The sequence below is a fragment of the Nesoenas mayeri genome (assembly GCF_963082525.1).
Source record: "Nesoenas mayeri genome assembly, chromosome: Z".
NCBI lineage: Eukaryota > Metazoa > Chordata > Aves > Columbiformes > Columbidae > Nesoenas > Nesoenas mayeri.
In genome coordinates, this window is record NC_137542.1 from 56,606,197 (window position 1) to 56,622,914 (window position 16,718).

At 39.3% G+C, this 16,718-nt stretch overlaps 1 protein-coding gene across 1 annotated transcript in view; it reads left to right on the forward strand.

The window, feature by feature from the left end:
• The first annotated feature begins 387 nt into the window (after positions 1-387).
• RICTOR (RPTOR independent companion of MTOR complex 2) overlaps positions 388-16,718 on the forward strand; it is an 86,627-nt gene continuing 70,296 nt past the window's right edge. The window contains exons 1-2 of the mRNA XM_080362156.1: positions 388-481; positions 643-690. Of these exons, the coding sequence (XP_080218282.1) occupies positions 433-481; positions 643-690 (97 nt within the window). The 5' untranslated portion in view covers positions 388-432. The remainder of the gene's footprint in view (positions 482-642; positions 691-16,718) is intronic.

Here is a 16,718-nt window from a genome sequence, read left to right on the forward strand (position 1 = left end):
GTGGCAACGCGGCCCTCAGGCCCCCGCGGCTCTGAGGAGACCCGTATATCTCCCTCTCTCCCTCCCTCAGCCGCGCTTCCAGCAGCTGGGGGCGGCGGGGTGGGCGCTCGAGTGTCGAAAACACACTGAAAGCGTGACCCAGATGTGCGCCCTCCACCGCCGCCGCGGGGAAGCTGGGGAGCAGCAGCTCCCGCCCTCTAGCACTTGAACCCTGCCCACTGGGCACCGCTCCCACAGGGGAGAAAAAAAGGCCGTGAACGAGCAACGGCCGCTCAAGCTCCGGCCGCTCCGCCTCACCTCAGCCGCCCCGCGCTCCTCCCGCGGGCGGCGCGGCGACAGGGCGGGGAGAAGCGGGGGGGCGCGGCGGCTCCGCGGGCTTCTCCTCGCGAGAGCGGGCGAGGTTTCCGGTGTTGTGACTGTGGGGCCGTAAACATGGCGGTGAGTCTCCGCGCTCGCTCGCTGAGGCACCTCCGTATCCGAGGTAAGGGGCTCCGCGCAGGCCGCGGCGCCAGCCGCCCCCTCCGCCAGCTCTCTCTCCACGCGGGTGTCCAGCCGTCCCTCCTGTTCCCTTCCTTCTTTTCTCCTCCCCCATCTCCTTCCTCCCTGCCAGCCTAACGCGCTTCTCTTCCCCCGTCCCCACAGGTCGGAACGACAGCGGCGAGGAGAACGTCCCCCTCGATCTCAGCCGAGGTACGGGGCGGGGGCCGGCGCGGGGGGGTCGCCTCCTGCCCTTCGCTGCGCGCCCGCGGCGGAGGGAGGAGGAGCTGCCGGCAGCGAGCGGCCTGGTGCTGCGGGGCGGCCGCGGGGGCGCGGTGAGGGGGAGGCGGAGAGGGAGTGGGTGCTGGTGCCCGCCACCGGTGGGCTGCCCGGCGCCTTGTAGTGAGCGAAGCTGCCCGTAGGTGGAAGCCTCTCCTCAGCCCCCGCCGGAGCGGCACAGGCACCTCGGGGCCGTGCCGGGGCTGCAGGGCCGGCCTCCCCGGGCCGCGGGCGAGGGGTGGCTCGAGTGTGGGCAGAAGCTCCTCGGCCGCTCCTGGGCTTGTTTTGGGAGTGGGTCTCTGCTCGTAGACGAGGCTGTTTATAGTGTCTGTCCCGCGGCCGGGCTGGCCGCGCCGCTCCCTGCGGCCTCGATTCGCTCGGCGGGCCGGGGCCGTGCGTCCCCGTGGAAACCCTCGGCAGTGGCGGCTGGTCCTGCCACTGGCCCTTGCTGTGTATCCCCGCCTGTGCTTTGAGCCTTTTGCTGTAACACCAGAAGGTGCCCATCACCCGTTCACTTGTTAAATTGCTCCAAACATCCTCCACTGCTCTCAGATTTATGGGGGGGGGGGGGGAGGGGAGGGGAGGAGGATAAGAGGAAGGAAACAACAATAACATCTGTTATACACTAACTAATTTTGTCTCAGACAAATCAGAACTCGTTCCCCACCCAGACGTCTCCTTGCTGAGGGTAAGGGTTAGTCTCTCCCAAATAGCCAAATGAAATGCAGGAAACCAGCACATTAAGAGCAATGATCTTCCCCAGGGCAGAAGATCTTGGTCTGGGGGAGGGAGTAAAGTTGGGACTTGCAGTATAACTGTTCTGCTGCTATAGTGAATAGATTCATTTTTTGAGGAAGTAGGCAGAGAAGTACCAGAATCAATGAGATCTCTGTATATACCTATCATAGTTACAGGTGTATATCATTAAATTCCTAGGAAAAACGTTGAGTTTTTTTCAGTTTAAAGAAATAGGCTCTTAAGTCTCCTCCCACCCTATCTCCAAGTGGACGATAGCTTGACACTGTCTTTACAGTTCAAACAAGTGAAATTTTCATCAACAAAATGTGGGACAAAGGCCTTAAGAAGTCAAACACATGACACAACTATTACTGCAAGCATTGTTATCTGTTAATGAAATTTACAAAATGGGATTTTAATGATTTGGTTTAGTAACTTTTTTATACTATGTGGCATATCAAAGTGTTTTCATGTGAAAGAACAATACACAGAATTTACGTGTTGCAGTGGCAGTTTTTAGATGTGGTCTGTTTGAAAGCTTTTACTCAGAATTTGATAGGCAACTATCATTATGATATTGATTTTTTGTGGTGAAATGTTTTTGGCCACCTACTGATTCCTTTGTCCTATAGTAGTAGCAGTGTAACTACTTCACATTTATTGTATTGTAAAAGAGGATGTCAGGTAAGACGCAAAATACATTTTTTTTAGTGGGAAAAAAAAAAAAAAGTTTTGCACGGTGGCTGTATGTAGCCCCTGTTTAAAAAAAGAGTTGTTGTGCTGGTTGCAGTTGAATAAGAAGCTGCTCTAAAATTAGTTATGAACCTCTTCTCAAAAAAGTGAGGGGTTTGTTTTTTTTGTCAGAGAAACTACAGCTGACTAATCAGTAATCCTGTAGCCATCTATGGTAGGTCTTTATTTTAAAGAGAAAACAAAAGTAAGAAGTTAAAAAGGCTTAGAAAGACATTAACTAAGCTAGATGATAACTTGATTTTCACAGTGAACACAATGAATGTTTGTTTTTCCAGCTGTAACAATAGTTATATAAGCAATTAGTTTAAATATTTTAAATTGTTACTCTAATTCTCTACTAATAATACACTGTTTTCGTTCACTGTGTTGAGTGGATTGCATAGTTTTCCACAGGGCTCACGTTGTCAGTAACTTAGAATACGGTAATGTTTTTTGTTTCCCCAGACAACTGAACTTGGTGTTGATTAATGTGAAATATCTGATTTGGGCAAAGTAGAGAATTACTGTAAACAATGCCTCAGCCATATGCTTCTACTTACAGTGGCCTGTTTATTACAAACGTGAAATTATATTGGCATTGCCTTGTTTTAAACAGATTCCTGTTAGTGATGGTTTGATGAGCATGGCTTGGCACACAAGTCAGACCTTCACTAGTCCATACCTGTAGACTATATACTAACTGTGCTTTTTCCATGCAAGAGTCCACTGCTGTTATGAAGTATTTCAGAATTTATACTAGATGCTGGGAGGGTGCTAGTCTTGGTTGTGCTGCTTTGGGTCTTACTTCTTCCTGTTTTTTTGTGCAGTAAGGCTCAGGGAGTGCTTTGTTGCTTGTAGAGCTGATGTACCTTCCTCTGCATGCTTTTCATTTGCTCCTTTCTGTGCTACTGTAGTTTGAGGGTCGCCCATGTTTTCCCAGAACACACTGTGTTGTTCTCTACTGTATTTTTACCATGGCTGGTATAGTAGGCTTTTATTCTTTGGAGCTTCTTGGTTGTCTGCCTGTTTAAAAACATTATAAAATGCCTTTCATATACATTATTATGCATTGTGTGTGTGAACTCTAGATGTACAAGATTAGCCTTGTTAAAGATGATAATGTAAAGTCTTTGGTTTGCTGTTTCTAGGTTTTGTGGGTGGGTTGTCTGTGTTTGTTTGTTTTTTGTTTTTTGTTTTTTTTAATTTTCTACGCCACTCAGCTCTGGCCATACCTTGTCTTTTTAAGAGGATTCTGGTAAGTTTTGTGACAATAATTTTCTTATGAAAATCGTTTTGCTGAAAGGATGATCAAATCTGGAAAGTTGTCCCCAGCACAAATATTTTTGGGCATAATGTTGGTATAGTAAGGAAAAACTATGCAGATACAGGTTAGACTTACTGATTTTGTGTACTCAAGGTATATGTCATGTCTTCTGTTGGTTATAAAATTGCAGTTAATAATTGGGACTCAGATTTTGGCTTTGTGTTGTATGATCTACTCAGAATAGAACAGAAAAGGAAAAGGAGGACAGGCTTGCCACCAGTGCAACTCCCATTGCAGTCATCTGGAAGGAATTAGCAATGGGATGGGGCAGATTGGTTTAATTAGACTACTGAAATCAAGCTCATAACTCCAGTTGTCCTTTCTGGCCTTAAGAAGTTATTAACCAGGTTAGTGCATTTGGTAGGAGTTCTTGCATTGAGTCCAGTCATGGTTGTGTATGTAACCGCAATGGAAGCGTTATATGCTTTTAGCATAATTCATCTTTGTTTCTGACTGTTTTACAGGTATTCCAAGCTGAGTTACAGGAGTTTGTACACCTCCCAAAGCTGTGGGCACTGTAAAAGGCTTTCGTAATCCATGCTTCATTTGCTGCTGAGTTCTTTGCTCACTTCTGTAACTGAATTGCCTTATCCTGTTTTGTGATGGACACCTCTTCCTTTGGAGTTTCAGCTGTTGCCTTTGGGTTGTGAAGGAGGCCTAAGTAGTTCAGAACTTGCCTAGTTGAGAACTGTGTCTCACAGTGCCCTGTCTGTAGTCAAGCTCCTTTAAATGGCCTTTTAAGGGATGTCCATTTTCTTAACTTCCTGTAACTCTGAGCCTGCAATGACTATTAGGAACTTTTCAGAGCTTGTTCACTTACTGAAACTTTGGAGGGATCTAGGGGTACCAGTTGCTGATGGTTTAGTACTGTTTATGTCTGTCTTCGTTTCTGCCTTTTTGAGGATAACGGTCTTCACTTTCTAATACTCTGCTATTTAATTAACTGAAATGCACCCATCTCCAATTTTGGTAATTTCATTTATTATTCATAAACATGCATTAAGAGATACTACTTTGATTTAGCAGCTTTTCTTGTACAGCCAGTTCTCTCTATTTTGTAAATGTTGAGTCTTCTAGTTACAGCACAAGACAGATAGGAATAAACTAGTTGAGAAAACTAGCTTTTTTTCTCCCTGAAAGTCATTTTCATGGAATTGGCTAGTGTTACTTGAAGAAATATCTTTTTCACCTTTGTTGTCCATCATTTCCTTCAATCGCATAGGTAAAAATAAGATACAGAAGTGCCATTTAACTTCATGAGATCTGAACTATGCTACTTTTCTTACTGTCTTGCGTCACTTTAAACCATGTTGTGTTTGATTCCAAGTGCCTACATGGCAAATTGTAATGCATTGCATACAGGGCAAACATCTCAGGATGCTGCTTGCAGTTTACAGCCCACAAAAATGTTGAGCATTTTTAAGGGTTATTTGTGGGATAGTCGAAGAAGGCTAGAGGAATTTTGTTTCCAAATTCAGCTTGAGATTTGATGACCACAAGGTTTCCAGCTTCCTTCATCGGTATAGAAGAAGCAGGATGAAACACTGTGCACCTGTCTCATACTGAGAGCTCACGTAGTGGAAGAGGGAAAACAAACCTTTTGGAGTGCCTGCAGCAAGGCAGTAGGGAACCAGTGCAGAGATGGTAACTGGTGTATACTTTCTTGGTGGCTGAAAGGCAGGTCTTCCACACTAAATGGCAAGACTGTTATGGAAAGCCTTTAAGTTCTTGTGTACTTTTGCAGTATGTAGTCAGGCTTGAAAATATGGAGAAGTGGGGCTCCACTGCACTGTAGAAAGAGTATTTTAAAAATACCTGAATAAACGAGATGTGTGGGCACCTTTCATCCTCACTTTGCAGTTTGTCATCATTGTGGTGGGTAACTATAGCAGGATGCTTGTGATGAAGCAGATCACACACATCAATAGCTGGTTTTTTTGCTTCCTTTTTTATTAATCTGTAACAGAAGCCATAATAGGAGCAAGAAGGTAATTAGTAACTTTTTTTAAGTTCTGAGATATAAAGGGGCAACTCAAAAAACAACTGCAGAGAGATCTTTGTTGTCTTGCTGAGAAATTTTCTACTGCCTTATTCTTTTGTATTGGGGTTTTTTATGTAGGGGAACCAAAGGGGAAGTGATCAGTGATGATGGCCTGATAATTTTATGGGCAAGATGTAACCATTTGGTAGATTTTAAGAGAGTTCGAGGTGCTGAGTATACATGCACTCCAAAATTAGGGCATACAGTTAGATTTTCTGTCTGCACTTGTGCTTTAGTTGGCCATTGTTTTGGGATTGTATAGAGCACTGGCCTGGTTAGATTAATAACACTTGTGTACTTTTGGCTTTGCTGCCTAAGGTATTACTGCTTTTACAAAATCTTAAGACTTCTCAGAATTACTAAAATGCTGTGTGCTTACAATATTTTCACTTTTCATTTATTGAAAGTGGGAAAAACGTTTTTAATGAAGGGAAAATCTTAGCAAAAGGCAACTTTAGAACCTTATGACTTGCTTATCTAGCATTAAGATAGCTGTAGGAGCTGGACACTACCATGTCTTTCAAGATATGTATTCATATCTGTCTTTCAAAGTTTTTGTGTATAGCATCTCTAAATTTGTTTTTTTGGTGGGTTCTTTATGTTTTTGCTGCGGTGGTTCAAATTGGTCAAAAAATGTCAGCACTTTTCTTCTGAAGGGAAGAGAGAATAAAATGACTGTTTCTAATATCTTGTGGTTTCTATTTCTATTTGACAAAAGGAGATCATTCTGCAATTTGGATTGGTATAAATAGCTTCTTACTTGTTTAAGGAATGCTATATTTCCACAATATTACAGTATTCTGCTTCTTCCCCTCCCCCTCATCATTTGAATCTTAGGAACTGTTGAAGTACCAAAATCTCTAGTTTCTGCCTTGTTGTTATGAATGTTTTAGTGTTTGTCATGAGTGTTCTTCAGGCTTTTTTCTTTCTCTCCACCATCCTTGAAGATTAATGCAATGCTTAGTTTCAGGATTATCTGTTGTTGTTGTTAGAGCCTATCCAGTGTAGATGCTGTGTAAAGAAACACATGCCTCATCATAATTACAGTAAATAAGGAAGTTGTGTCAATGATAGCTTTCCCAGAAAGAAATGCATCACCTATTTGCCCAATCTCATGATCTCCGTGCATACTTTACCAATTACCTGGCAATCTCAGTAGTTTTCCCCTAATAACATAGAAGACATGCTCGATGACAGGCAGAGTTTTTAAAGTGTGAAGAAATGAAATGGTTTTAGTGAAAACCTGCTGTTTTCCAACTATTTGTATCCATATAAACTCGAATACTGCAGGAAAGAATTATGTTCAAGAAAGTTACAGGATGGCTTGACAATGTTGAAATGGTGGCTGGCTAGTTTGGGGAGATATACTGAAAAATCAGATATGCTTTTATCTTTTTTACCAGTTGAGACTTTTTTTTTAAAGTAATAAGTGATGCAACTCATCTACCTTAAGACTGGCTAACTTCCTACAACTTAGACATGAACATGTGAGTTTAGGCTTTGATAACTACAAAAAAGATCAGATAAAATAAGAAGTTTGCTTTTCCTTGGAAATGTTTTTAATTGCATGCAGATAGGCAGATGTTTATACCATAATGCAGGTGAATTTGCACACTGAGCAGCACTCCTCTGACGAGTTCTGGCACAGGGTGCCATAGCACTGCTATACAAGTGCAGAGTGATATTTGACAAGTTGTTTTAGCTGGAGCACTTGTAACTTTCACTTTCACAATAAAATGGATTTTTCTTTATTCTGGTTTAAAAATCTGTAGTATTAGTATATTTGTGTATACTGCAGAAATGTGGGTTGGTTTTGTTTTTTTTCATTTGTCAACCATTGGTTGTAGTGGTGGAAAATATGAGTAGAATGTGTCATGAAAAAGGCAGGAGTTATCAAAACTTTAGAGCATGATTAATGGAGAGTGTATTCACCAAATTCTTGCATCTGGTGAAGAGGAGGAATGTTGATAAAGATGCATGAGTGAGAGAGAATGGAATTTAAAAAAAGACAACACAAAACCCAGTTAAAAAACCCTAACCTCAAAGAACAACAAGACTGACTTACACTTGTATTTTCTTAGTTATGTGACTGAACTTTACTATTAGCACATACCTGAAAGCTCTGTAAGACTCATTTTCTTATGCTTCTGTTATATTCATCAGAGTGTAGCAAGCTGCATCTCAAGGGTGGCCTGAATAGGTTTGGGTAACTAAATATTATGAGGAAGTCTCTTTTCCCAAGTTCTGCCTGAAGAGCAATATCCTTGGTATCAACATGGTTCACTAATACATTAGTCTGAGTGATAGAGCCTTTATGGAAGTTTTTGTAAAAGGGGATATTTTGTTTCTTAATTTACTGGTTTTATTCTTCACTATCTAGACTTTTCTAGGCTCATCTTAGTCCAAGGGCTGCATATTGCTATGGTTTTGACCATCTGACCATTTATTTAGTTATGGAGCATTTCAGAAAGCTACTGTTATTTTTTAAATTTATTTTATAGAAATTAAATACACTTAATTGTCTGAGATATAAAATGAGAAGAACGAAGATTTCTATTTCCCTTTCAGTTGGGGAGATGGGTAGTTAACAGAGTTTCATGCTGTTTGCCAGTGATACTTTGAGTAACCTTGTGAGTCTAAGACCAAAAGGATGGCAAAATGGTAAAGATGACCTAGGGCATTCCTTACCTGTATTTGAAATGGCTGCCCTCTACACTTATTTAATTGAAATAAAAGAGGTTCATCTCTAATACAGCATTTGCATAGATTTTATTCAATATAAATTAACTACAGCTGTTGATTTAAAACTACAGAATGATTAGTAGATAATACTTGCACATAGAGGTATTTAAACAAAACATTGACCTCGATTTGTGGAAAAATATATAATAGTTATAAAAGAGAATAATTTTATTAATTTCTTCATGTAAAGGTGTATGGTGAACAATACAGGAATTTTCCTTTTTTTTAATAGCTGCATAATAGATTGGCTCCCTGCTTGAAGTGTACACAGACTGTAAATAAAAAATATATTTTTAAAAATAGTTACTTCATAAAAATACGGGACTATCAAGAACAGCTGTTGCCTGAAAATTACTTTTTAAAAAGAAAAAAAGTTACTTCAGTGGGATAGATTTTTCTAAGTTGAAATTCACCAAGGAATTAGGTGACTTCTGCATTTGAAGAATTATGTTTAAATCTTTTTGTGAAATTTATAAATACATTGCTTTGTGTCCCTTCTCTGAAAAATGACCTTTTCAGGAGAGAGAGCAAAAGGCCTGAACAGTCACAGCTATGGATGGATGAGATCTGTCCTGTCACTGGTAGGAAAGGCTGGAGTTCCCAAGTGTCATCAGTCTGTGCACTGTTTAGACATCTTCTGGTTGTAACATTTTGAGGGGGGTAGTTATCACATCACACATATGCCACAGTTAAAAGGTTTCCTGCTGCAGTTCGTGCTGTGTGTAAATTGCTTGTAGTTTCCAGTTGTGTACCTTTATTAATGTTTGGATTTGAGGCTGTTATTACTTTGCACTTGCCACATCTTGCCACTCTACCATTCATGTAGGTTCACCTGGTTTGCCGAAGAAGACATCTGCTAATGTTGCTGGGCTATTTCTGCTTATGGTGGCGCTCTATATAGCAGGGTATTTCTGGGGACACTGGCTACACCGTGACACCTTGGAGATAATAAGTAACAGCCATTTGACTGGGCAATGTTCACGTTATTGGGTTCTTGAATAAATTAAAGTGATGCAGAGAAAAATTGGAATGGTAATTGGGAAATAGAAATGGTATTTCTCCCTTTCACAAGTTTTCTTCTAATGTCAGTGGTTTTATTAAGAACTTGCTTCTCTGTTCAATAATATTAAGAGGAATACCTGATCAGAATTCTTTTGTAGTTTTGAAAGGAGACTTGGCTCATGCTAACCAAATGGTAGATTCATGATGTGAAGTGGTCATAGGATATCTTTTGTTAAAGCAACTAAAAACTGTGACTGTCCTGAATTTTACTATTCCTAGAATTCATGGCAAAAGGCAGAAAATGGATTGGAGGAATCAAAGATAATTTTTCTAAACTATTACAATAAAATCATATTCACCATTCAAATTCATAGTCAATGTTCTGTAAAGTATTTTGATTTCACACCAACATAAATAGTGCTGTGAATCTGGGAGAGGCTTATCCTTCAACTTTTTATTGGCTTTGAGTATAAAACAGCTGTATTGGGTCACTCCAGCCTTGTGTCTGTCTTTGGCAGTAGATAATAATTGATGAGGAGAGAGCAGAACAACAGGGCAAACACGTCATGTTGCTGTGGAGTGTTCCCCAGCTTCCAGCATTTTGTGCCTCTGGTTGTGTCCAACAACTAAACTTTGAAAGTTTTAGAGAAAGATCTTCTAGAGTTTAACTGTATGTTCTATAATAATTTATATTTCTGTTTTATGATGAGCTGGTAATGAGACAAATTTTGTTAGACCAATCTCAGCTTGGTTTTAGTCGTCATAGTGTGCATATTTATAGTTGTGTATCTAATATTTTAGAAATGTTATGTTTTTCATTGGGGGAGAGGAGAATTAACTATGTAATACACAAAGATTGTACTGTAAATACCAAGAATAAGTGCTAAGGTTCTTGGCATTAACATCACATCTTCTTGGGAGTTGAGTACCTAACTGTAAATTTAGATGGAAGATAAAATCGTGGAATCATAGAACAGTTTGGCTTGGAAGTGACCTTAAAGATTATCTAATTCCACTCCCCCTGCCATGAGCAGGGGCACCTTCCACTAGACCAGGTTGCTCAGAGCCCCATCGAGCCTCACTTTGAACACTTTCAGGGATGGGGCATCCATGACTTCTTTGTGCAATCTGTTCCTGTACCTCACCACCCTCATGGTTAAGAATTTCTTCTTATATCTAATCTAAATGGACCCTCTTTCAGTTTAAACCCATTACCCCTTGTCCTATCGCTACATTATATTCTCTATGAACAGGCAAGTTATTTAAAGAACAACAGTTTATAAACATGTCTTGACACTGTATGTAGTTTTAACTTTAGTATTATTTTCATAATTGGTCTGTGAGGAAACTCATGCAGGACAGGAGTTTGTGTGCTGCTATAATATAAAGCATTTAAAGAATAGTTTGTTTATCAAAAGCTGTATGTAATTAATTTTCAAATCAGCATTGTAGCTGTCCTTTGAAATAGTCCTTCAGAAAGCTATAAAAAGCTGTTAACTTCAACTCTGAAACCTGTTTTTCAGAAGTTTTAGTAGTAAAGCAATGCTGTCTACAGGTTTGGCATACAAGATCACACACTGGGAATAATTAACGTAATTCCACAGGTGAGGATGTGAAGATGGCTTTTCTACACATATAATCTTAGTGTCTTGGTAAGAAATAATATTATAAGACAGTAATTTGGAAAGGGGTCCATTTTTGATCTGCTGTCACTGCATCAAGATGGCTGCAACACTAGAATGTATGTTGCCTGCCACTTTTATTCATACTTAGGAATATTTTAAAAAAATCCTTTAATTTATAATATTTTTTGCACATCTGCAAAAGAGCAATCTATATAGTCACTTTCCTGTTTACTTACAGGACAAGTGCAAGTCTAGATTCACAGAGCTACATATGGAAACATTAGACTCTTAAGTGTAATCCTGATATAAGACTTTTTTCTTATGTGAAGTTCTAGTGATTCTTGGATCCTACCATAGATATGCTGTCTTTTGCACTGCTTTGTAGTTATTCTATTCTATATGGCAGTTAATTTCTACCTGATCAAGGTAGAAAGAACACTTCTTTTACTTTCTTTGGCTGCTATGGAAGAGAGGAGGTGTGCTTTTTTCCATATTACTGAGCAAATTTCATCTATTCATAGCTTTCTTAAGCAGCAGGAGTGGAAATAATATGAGTTCATAGCGCTTAATTTCCTTCTGTTTTCATGAACATAAGTCACTGAGGCTTCTCTGCGTTCAAAATAAAGTCCTTTATGTATGGCTCACCTGTGGAAGCTATGGGAATAAAACTAAATAAATGTCTAAGTACATTCTACAGAAATCACTGGGTTTAGTCACTTCTACTTTTCAAGGGAATACTCTCAGTTGTTAAAATTTGTTATACATTGTGGGTTTTTTTTAATCTAAAATTTACAAGAATTTTATGGAAAAACGTGTTCCTAACACTATGCCATTGCAAATGTTTTGCACCTCACTGATTCGAGTTTCAACAATGATCACAGAGGATGTCTTAGAGGGTGCCTTAGTATTCAGTACATTTTTCACTGCACTAGTAACTACCTAAATTTGATATTACAAACAATTATTTCTATTTTTTTACCTTATAAATTGAGACATACCTCCAGTCTAAACATATGTTACGATGTTTTTGAAAATCATGGGCTGTGTAAACTTTTTATGCACTAATTTTTTTTGAATCTGCCAAAGTGAACTTGATGTGTCAGTATAAATAATTCAGGAGTGATCTCTGTGTCATGCAGTTTGCTTTTTTATGTAGCTTTCTCTTCTTCCATTGCTCAGAACCTGATTGTCTTTCTTCTGTGCAGCTTCCACATTTTGAATGAAATGTAAATTAAGAATACTTCATGTTATGAGAGATTACATAACTGCCCTGATATTTTTTTTTCTCCTGAGCAAGCTGATAATGGCAGAATACACCTCTCGTTGGTGTTTCATACCTGTCATTTAGGCTTACATAGACACCTTTAAGTAACTGATTTCTAATGTTTCAGTGCTTTTAATAACTGATAACTCATTATTATTTCGGTGGAAATGGAGAACAGTGCATTAATTTCCCTAGTTGTATGTGTCACCCAACTTCCTTTGTTTTGGCAGCATGTAGTTTAACAAGCCACCTAGAGCAGTTTTGCAATATGCAGTTGTACAGCACTTCGACTTTAAAAATCTCTACAAGATGTTGAGGTGTATAGTAAGTTCACAACAATCTCCATTTATATTGCGATTATTTCCTTCAGTATGAGGCAGATATCTTTTGCATTCTTAGTCAATTATTAAATGCTTAACTGTTTTGAACTACAACTTCCTTCTTTAAGAGAATTATTTCAGCGTACTTAGTCTCTTATAACACTTTTTGGCACTCTCATTCTAGTAGGTGTGATAGGAGCTGCTAGTGCAGTCTCTCACTTCTGTTTACTTACTGTACATACTTCAGTTACTATGTACAGCTACTGTCCTCACATCTACCAAGTGATGCATACAAAATATAGACTCTAAGTTTAACTCGTTATGCCTGACTTCAGAGTTACTGAATTATTTGTGCAGTAAAGCCTACCATTCTTTTTGTTTGCTTTTTATTCACATGTGCAAAACAAAATAGCAAACTGGCGGGCTGCTAGTGTACTGAATGTGGTCAAACAATGCTGCTAAATCTGTCAGGGGAAAGGAGTTGTCGCTTGTGCTCATAGAGCTGTGGCTGGTCCTGTTTCATCCCTGCATTAGATAGAGTGCTAGCTGTTTTTTGTAGCTGGAGCTCTGCGGTGTTCTCTCTGGAGAATGGGATCTGTCAGAATGCATCATGATTCTCACTGGGGAAAAACAATGTCGCAGTCCTGAAGGGGTGAAAAAGTGAGTCAAGCTCTAAAAGGTCATGAGAGTTTAAAAACAAATAACAGCATAGCTTTGAAGATTTTTAATATATGCACATCTATCGATTATTTTAATGTATAGAAAATTACAGAATTCTTGACGCTAGAATTTCAAAACCACCAATTTCACTCTGTACTAAAGATTATCATTATGTATACGGGGTGTTATTCAGTGCAGACAGTTGTGCATGAGAAACTCTGTTTGATATAACAGAATTACACAGACCAAAGATAACCTGCTACTTCGAAGTGCTTGCTGTCCAAAAAAAGAAGACAGATAAGTAGAAAATGAGGCAGTAAAGATCAGCAAACTAAGATGTTTTTGCAGAAAACAAGTGGGCTGTTGTTAGATGACATTTAGGGCAAAGTGTCTTTGTATACATCAGAACCGTTTGCCAAGTGTAAAAGTGCAGGTTAAAAAAAATAGTGGTTGGTGGGTTTGTTTTTTTTTGTTGTTTGTGTTTTGTTTGCTTGTGTTGTTGTTGTTTGTTTTTTTTTTTTCCCTCTAAGTCTCTTCTGGAGAGGGTATGTCCTGCTTCTACCACTCTACCAATGAGTGGCTCAGTGGCACAGCCACTTCTGCCTGGAATTTTCTAAGACTTCGGTATTCAGTCTGACTTGGTAACCCAGTGGAAAACTAACATAGCCAAAAGAAGAAAATCTGTTCTGCTGAGTTAGTTAGCAGAGTTATTTTAATGTGAAGTTGATGGGTGCCAAACTAGTGTAAAGGATAGGGTGTATCAAGTAGTGGGAAGACATTGTGCATCTTCTGGCAGAAGAAAGCTCTAAGATCAGCTCAGTTGTTTTGCACAACTCCATTCTCCAAAACACCATGGGGAGGATTGTGAAGATATTTGGTTGTCTTTATAAACCAGCTTGGGATGAGTCAGCGTATCAGTAATAAATTAGTCAGGAAAAAATAGACTGTTATGGGGTCTTCAAATTATAACAAGTAGTTTCTCTGTCTTATTTTCAGATAGAAAAGCAAGAACTTTGGAAGAGCTAAAGAGTAAGGGTTAATCAGAGCTAAGAAGTATCTACAGCAGTGGTAAAAAAAGAAGTCCTTGTCAACACCAACATGAGCTGTTAAGCTTGACAATGATATATTAAGGCCATGATATTTCTTCTTAAATGAGAGCAATCTCTTATTTTCTGCCATATTTTTTCAATTTCTGCATTAATCTGCGGTCTTTGGTGCTATTGCATGAGATTTTGTGACATGAAGTTATGCGGTGTTGGATCTGATAATTCGTTATGGAAAAGCACGTGGCTTATTTGATAGAATCCAGGAAATTTTCAAACCCATTTTAATGTAAAGGACAGACTATCAAGTGACTGCATCTCCATTTGTGAAGTCGTGTTATTTTAAATTGTTTTGCATCTGCAGCAGGTGAAGTTCTGTTAGGCCTGTGTATCTTCCCTATTGGCTTTAATTTTAATAAAAATGAGTCATGCTTGAGTAACTAAATTTTCTGCTTCTTTCTAATATATGATGCATTTATAGAAAGGGAAAAACAGGATAGCCAGTTTTTCCTTGAAGTTAATGTGTCACAATTATTTTGTTAATTTTCTGGAAGAGATTTTTTGTGAAATGGTTGTATTGAAGTTTAAAACAAGACTTGAACTGACAAGGCTTAACTGAAAAGACTTCTGTAATCTTTAGTTCTTTCTGAGATTATATGCTGTTAGAGGATATTTGTTTCTTTGCTGTCTTGCTTTTTCTACAGGACTAATGTTGATATAACTGAAGTGCGAGCTAGCTGACTTACTCTATTTGTACTATGAATTTGATAGTGGAAATATGTTCTCAGTTTTCTTGCAGTGTTGTAGATCTTATATAGGAGTCCCCACTCAGATTCAAATTACTTATCTGTTAGTAAAGCTTCTGGAAAACACCTGTCTGCTCTGCTAAGCACTACCAAGATGGTTTTCCTCAAACTTTTCTGTCTCCATGGAAATGAACGTTTTTCTTAGCAAGAAGAGGACAATGTGAGGAAAAGTTGCTATTACTGGAGTTTTTCATAGACACATAGAATAAAATGTTTTCATTGCACATTTTGATTAGGCACCTTTGTTATGAAGGTCTGCCATTGCTGTGGAATTGTTAACATGGGAAGTGGTTGCAACATGTCCTCATTCCTTCATGGCTAAATGGGCTACCTTTTTGCACAGCACACCTCACTTGCTTCTGAGTTAGTGCCCACTTTGTCAGGTAGCTGAGTAGAAGTGTTTATTGCAAGTGACATACAAGAGGTTTCCTGGGCTAGTCTCATGGTCTTTCCTGTCTGTATAATGAGCTTAGTTTTGGTAGAGGTTTACCTTGAGTATGCGACCATCTACACTTTCAAAATGAGAACTTACAGGCATATTTTTCAGTCATTTTGGGAAGTTATTGTTGCTGCTTGTTCTCTGGGGAATTGAGGTAAAACATTTTGGTGATCTCTAAGTCTGCTCACCTAGGATATTTCTTGTGGTGTAATGGGGTATGTTGCAGGTCCAAAAGTGGTGTGAGCCAGGGAAATTCCCATCCATTTCCCAAGGCAGGCCAAGGCATAGAAATCAGCCAAACTGTATTCTCTGAGAAAGCAAATTATGAGGAAATTATTTTCCTCTTCTGTTACGTCCCCTTGAAATTAGGGACTATGATGTAAACTATTTGTAGTGCCATAACTATTCCAACCTGCTTGTCTTCAGTGTTTCTCGTTTGCTTGTTTCTATGGCTTGTGCCATTGCAAACCTCTCAAACTGAGTAAAGCACTAGAAAAGTGAACTATGCAGGGGTCCTAAACTTGGGATGTGTCTAGTAAGATTTTCACTGCCCCTAATTTATGTGATTGTATCAAAGTTGTGGGGGTTTTTTTGTTGTTGTTGTTGTTTGTGGTTTTTTTTGTTTTTTGTTGTTGTTTTTGTTTTGTTTTTTAATTCACTGAGTTGGTGGGGGATGTTCAAAGAGATGAATTTAAATTGGAACATGTGCATACAAAGTTATTGGATGTTTGGTTTAGCTATGCATACTGTTCTGCAGTGCAAGGTGTCTCTGTACTTGTGGCTCTGTGTCTTGACAATTGACTTTGCTTATTGCTGTGACTTAGGTTTGTGGAAGAGGATATTTCACGTCAAGATGGTGATGGTGGTGATTGCCCACATTTAGGACCACATCTTCTCTTCCCAAAATTTCACTGAACCTTTGGGAAAAAAAAAAAAAAAAAAATCACAATTATGTGATGTGGCAATAGCATGTCTGTACACGTGCTAAAGCCTCGCTATACACAGTGTTGTAAACACAATTCACCTTACCCTTCAGTGGACATCTTGCAGCTAGTCAGGTAAATTGTTTTCGGTTTCATTGGCTAATAGGCAAGATCTCCATTGACTACAGTGAATTTGCAGGTTTAGACACCTTAATTTAGATGAGTACCTGTAGGTGTCTACATCTTTAAGTATTGTTTTATATTCCTCATGGTAGTGCAAATACAGCATCTTGTCTTTCCAAA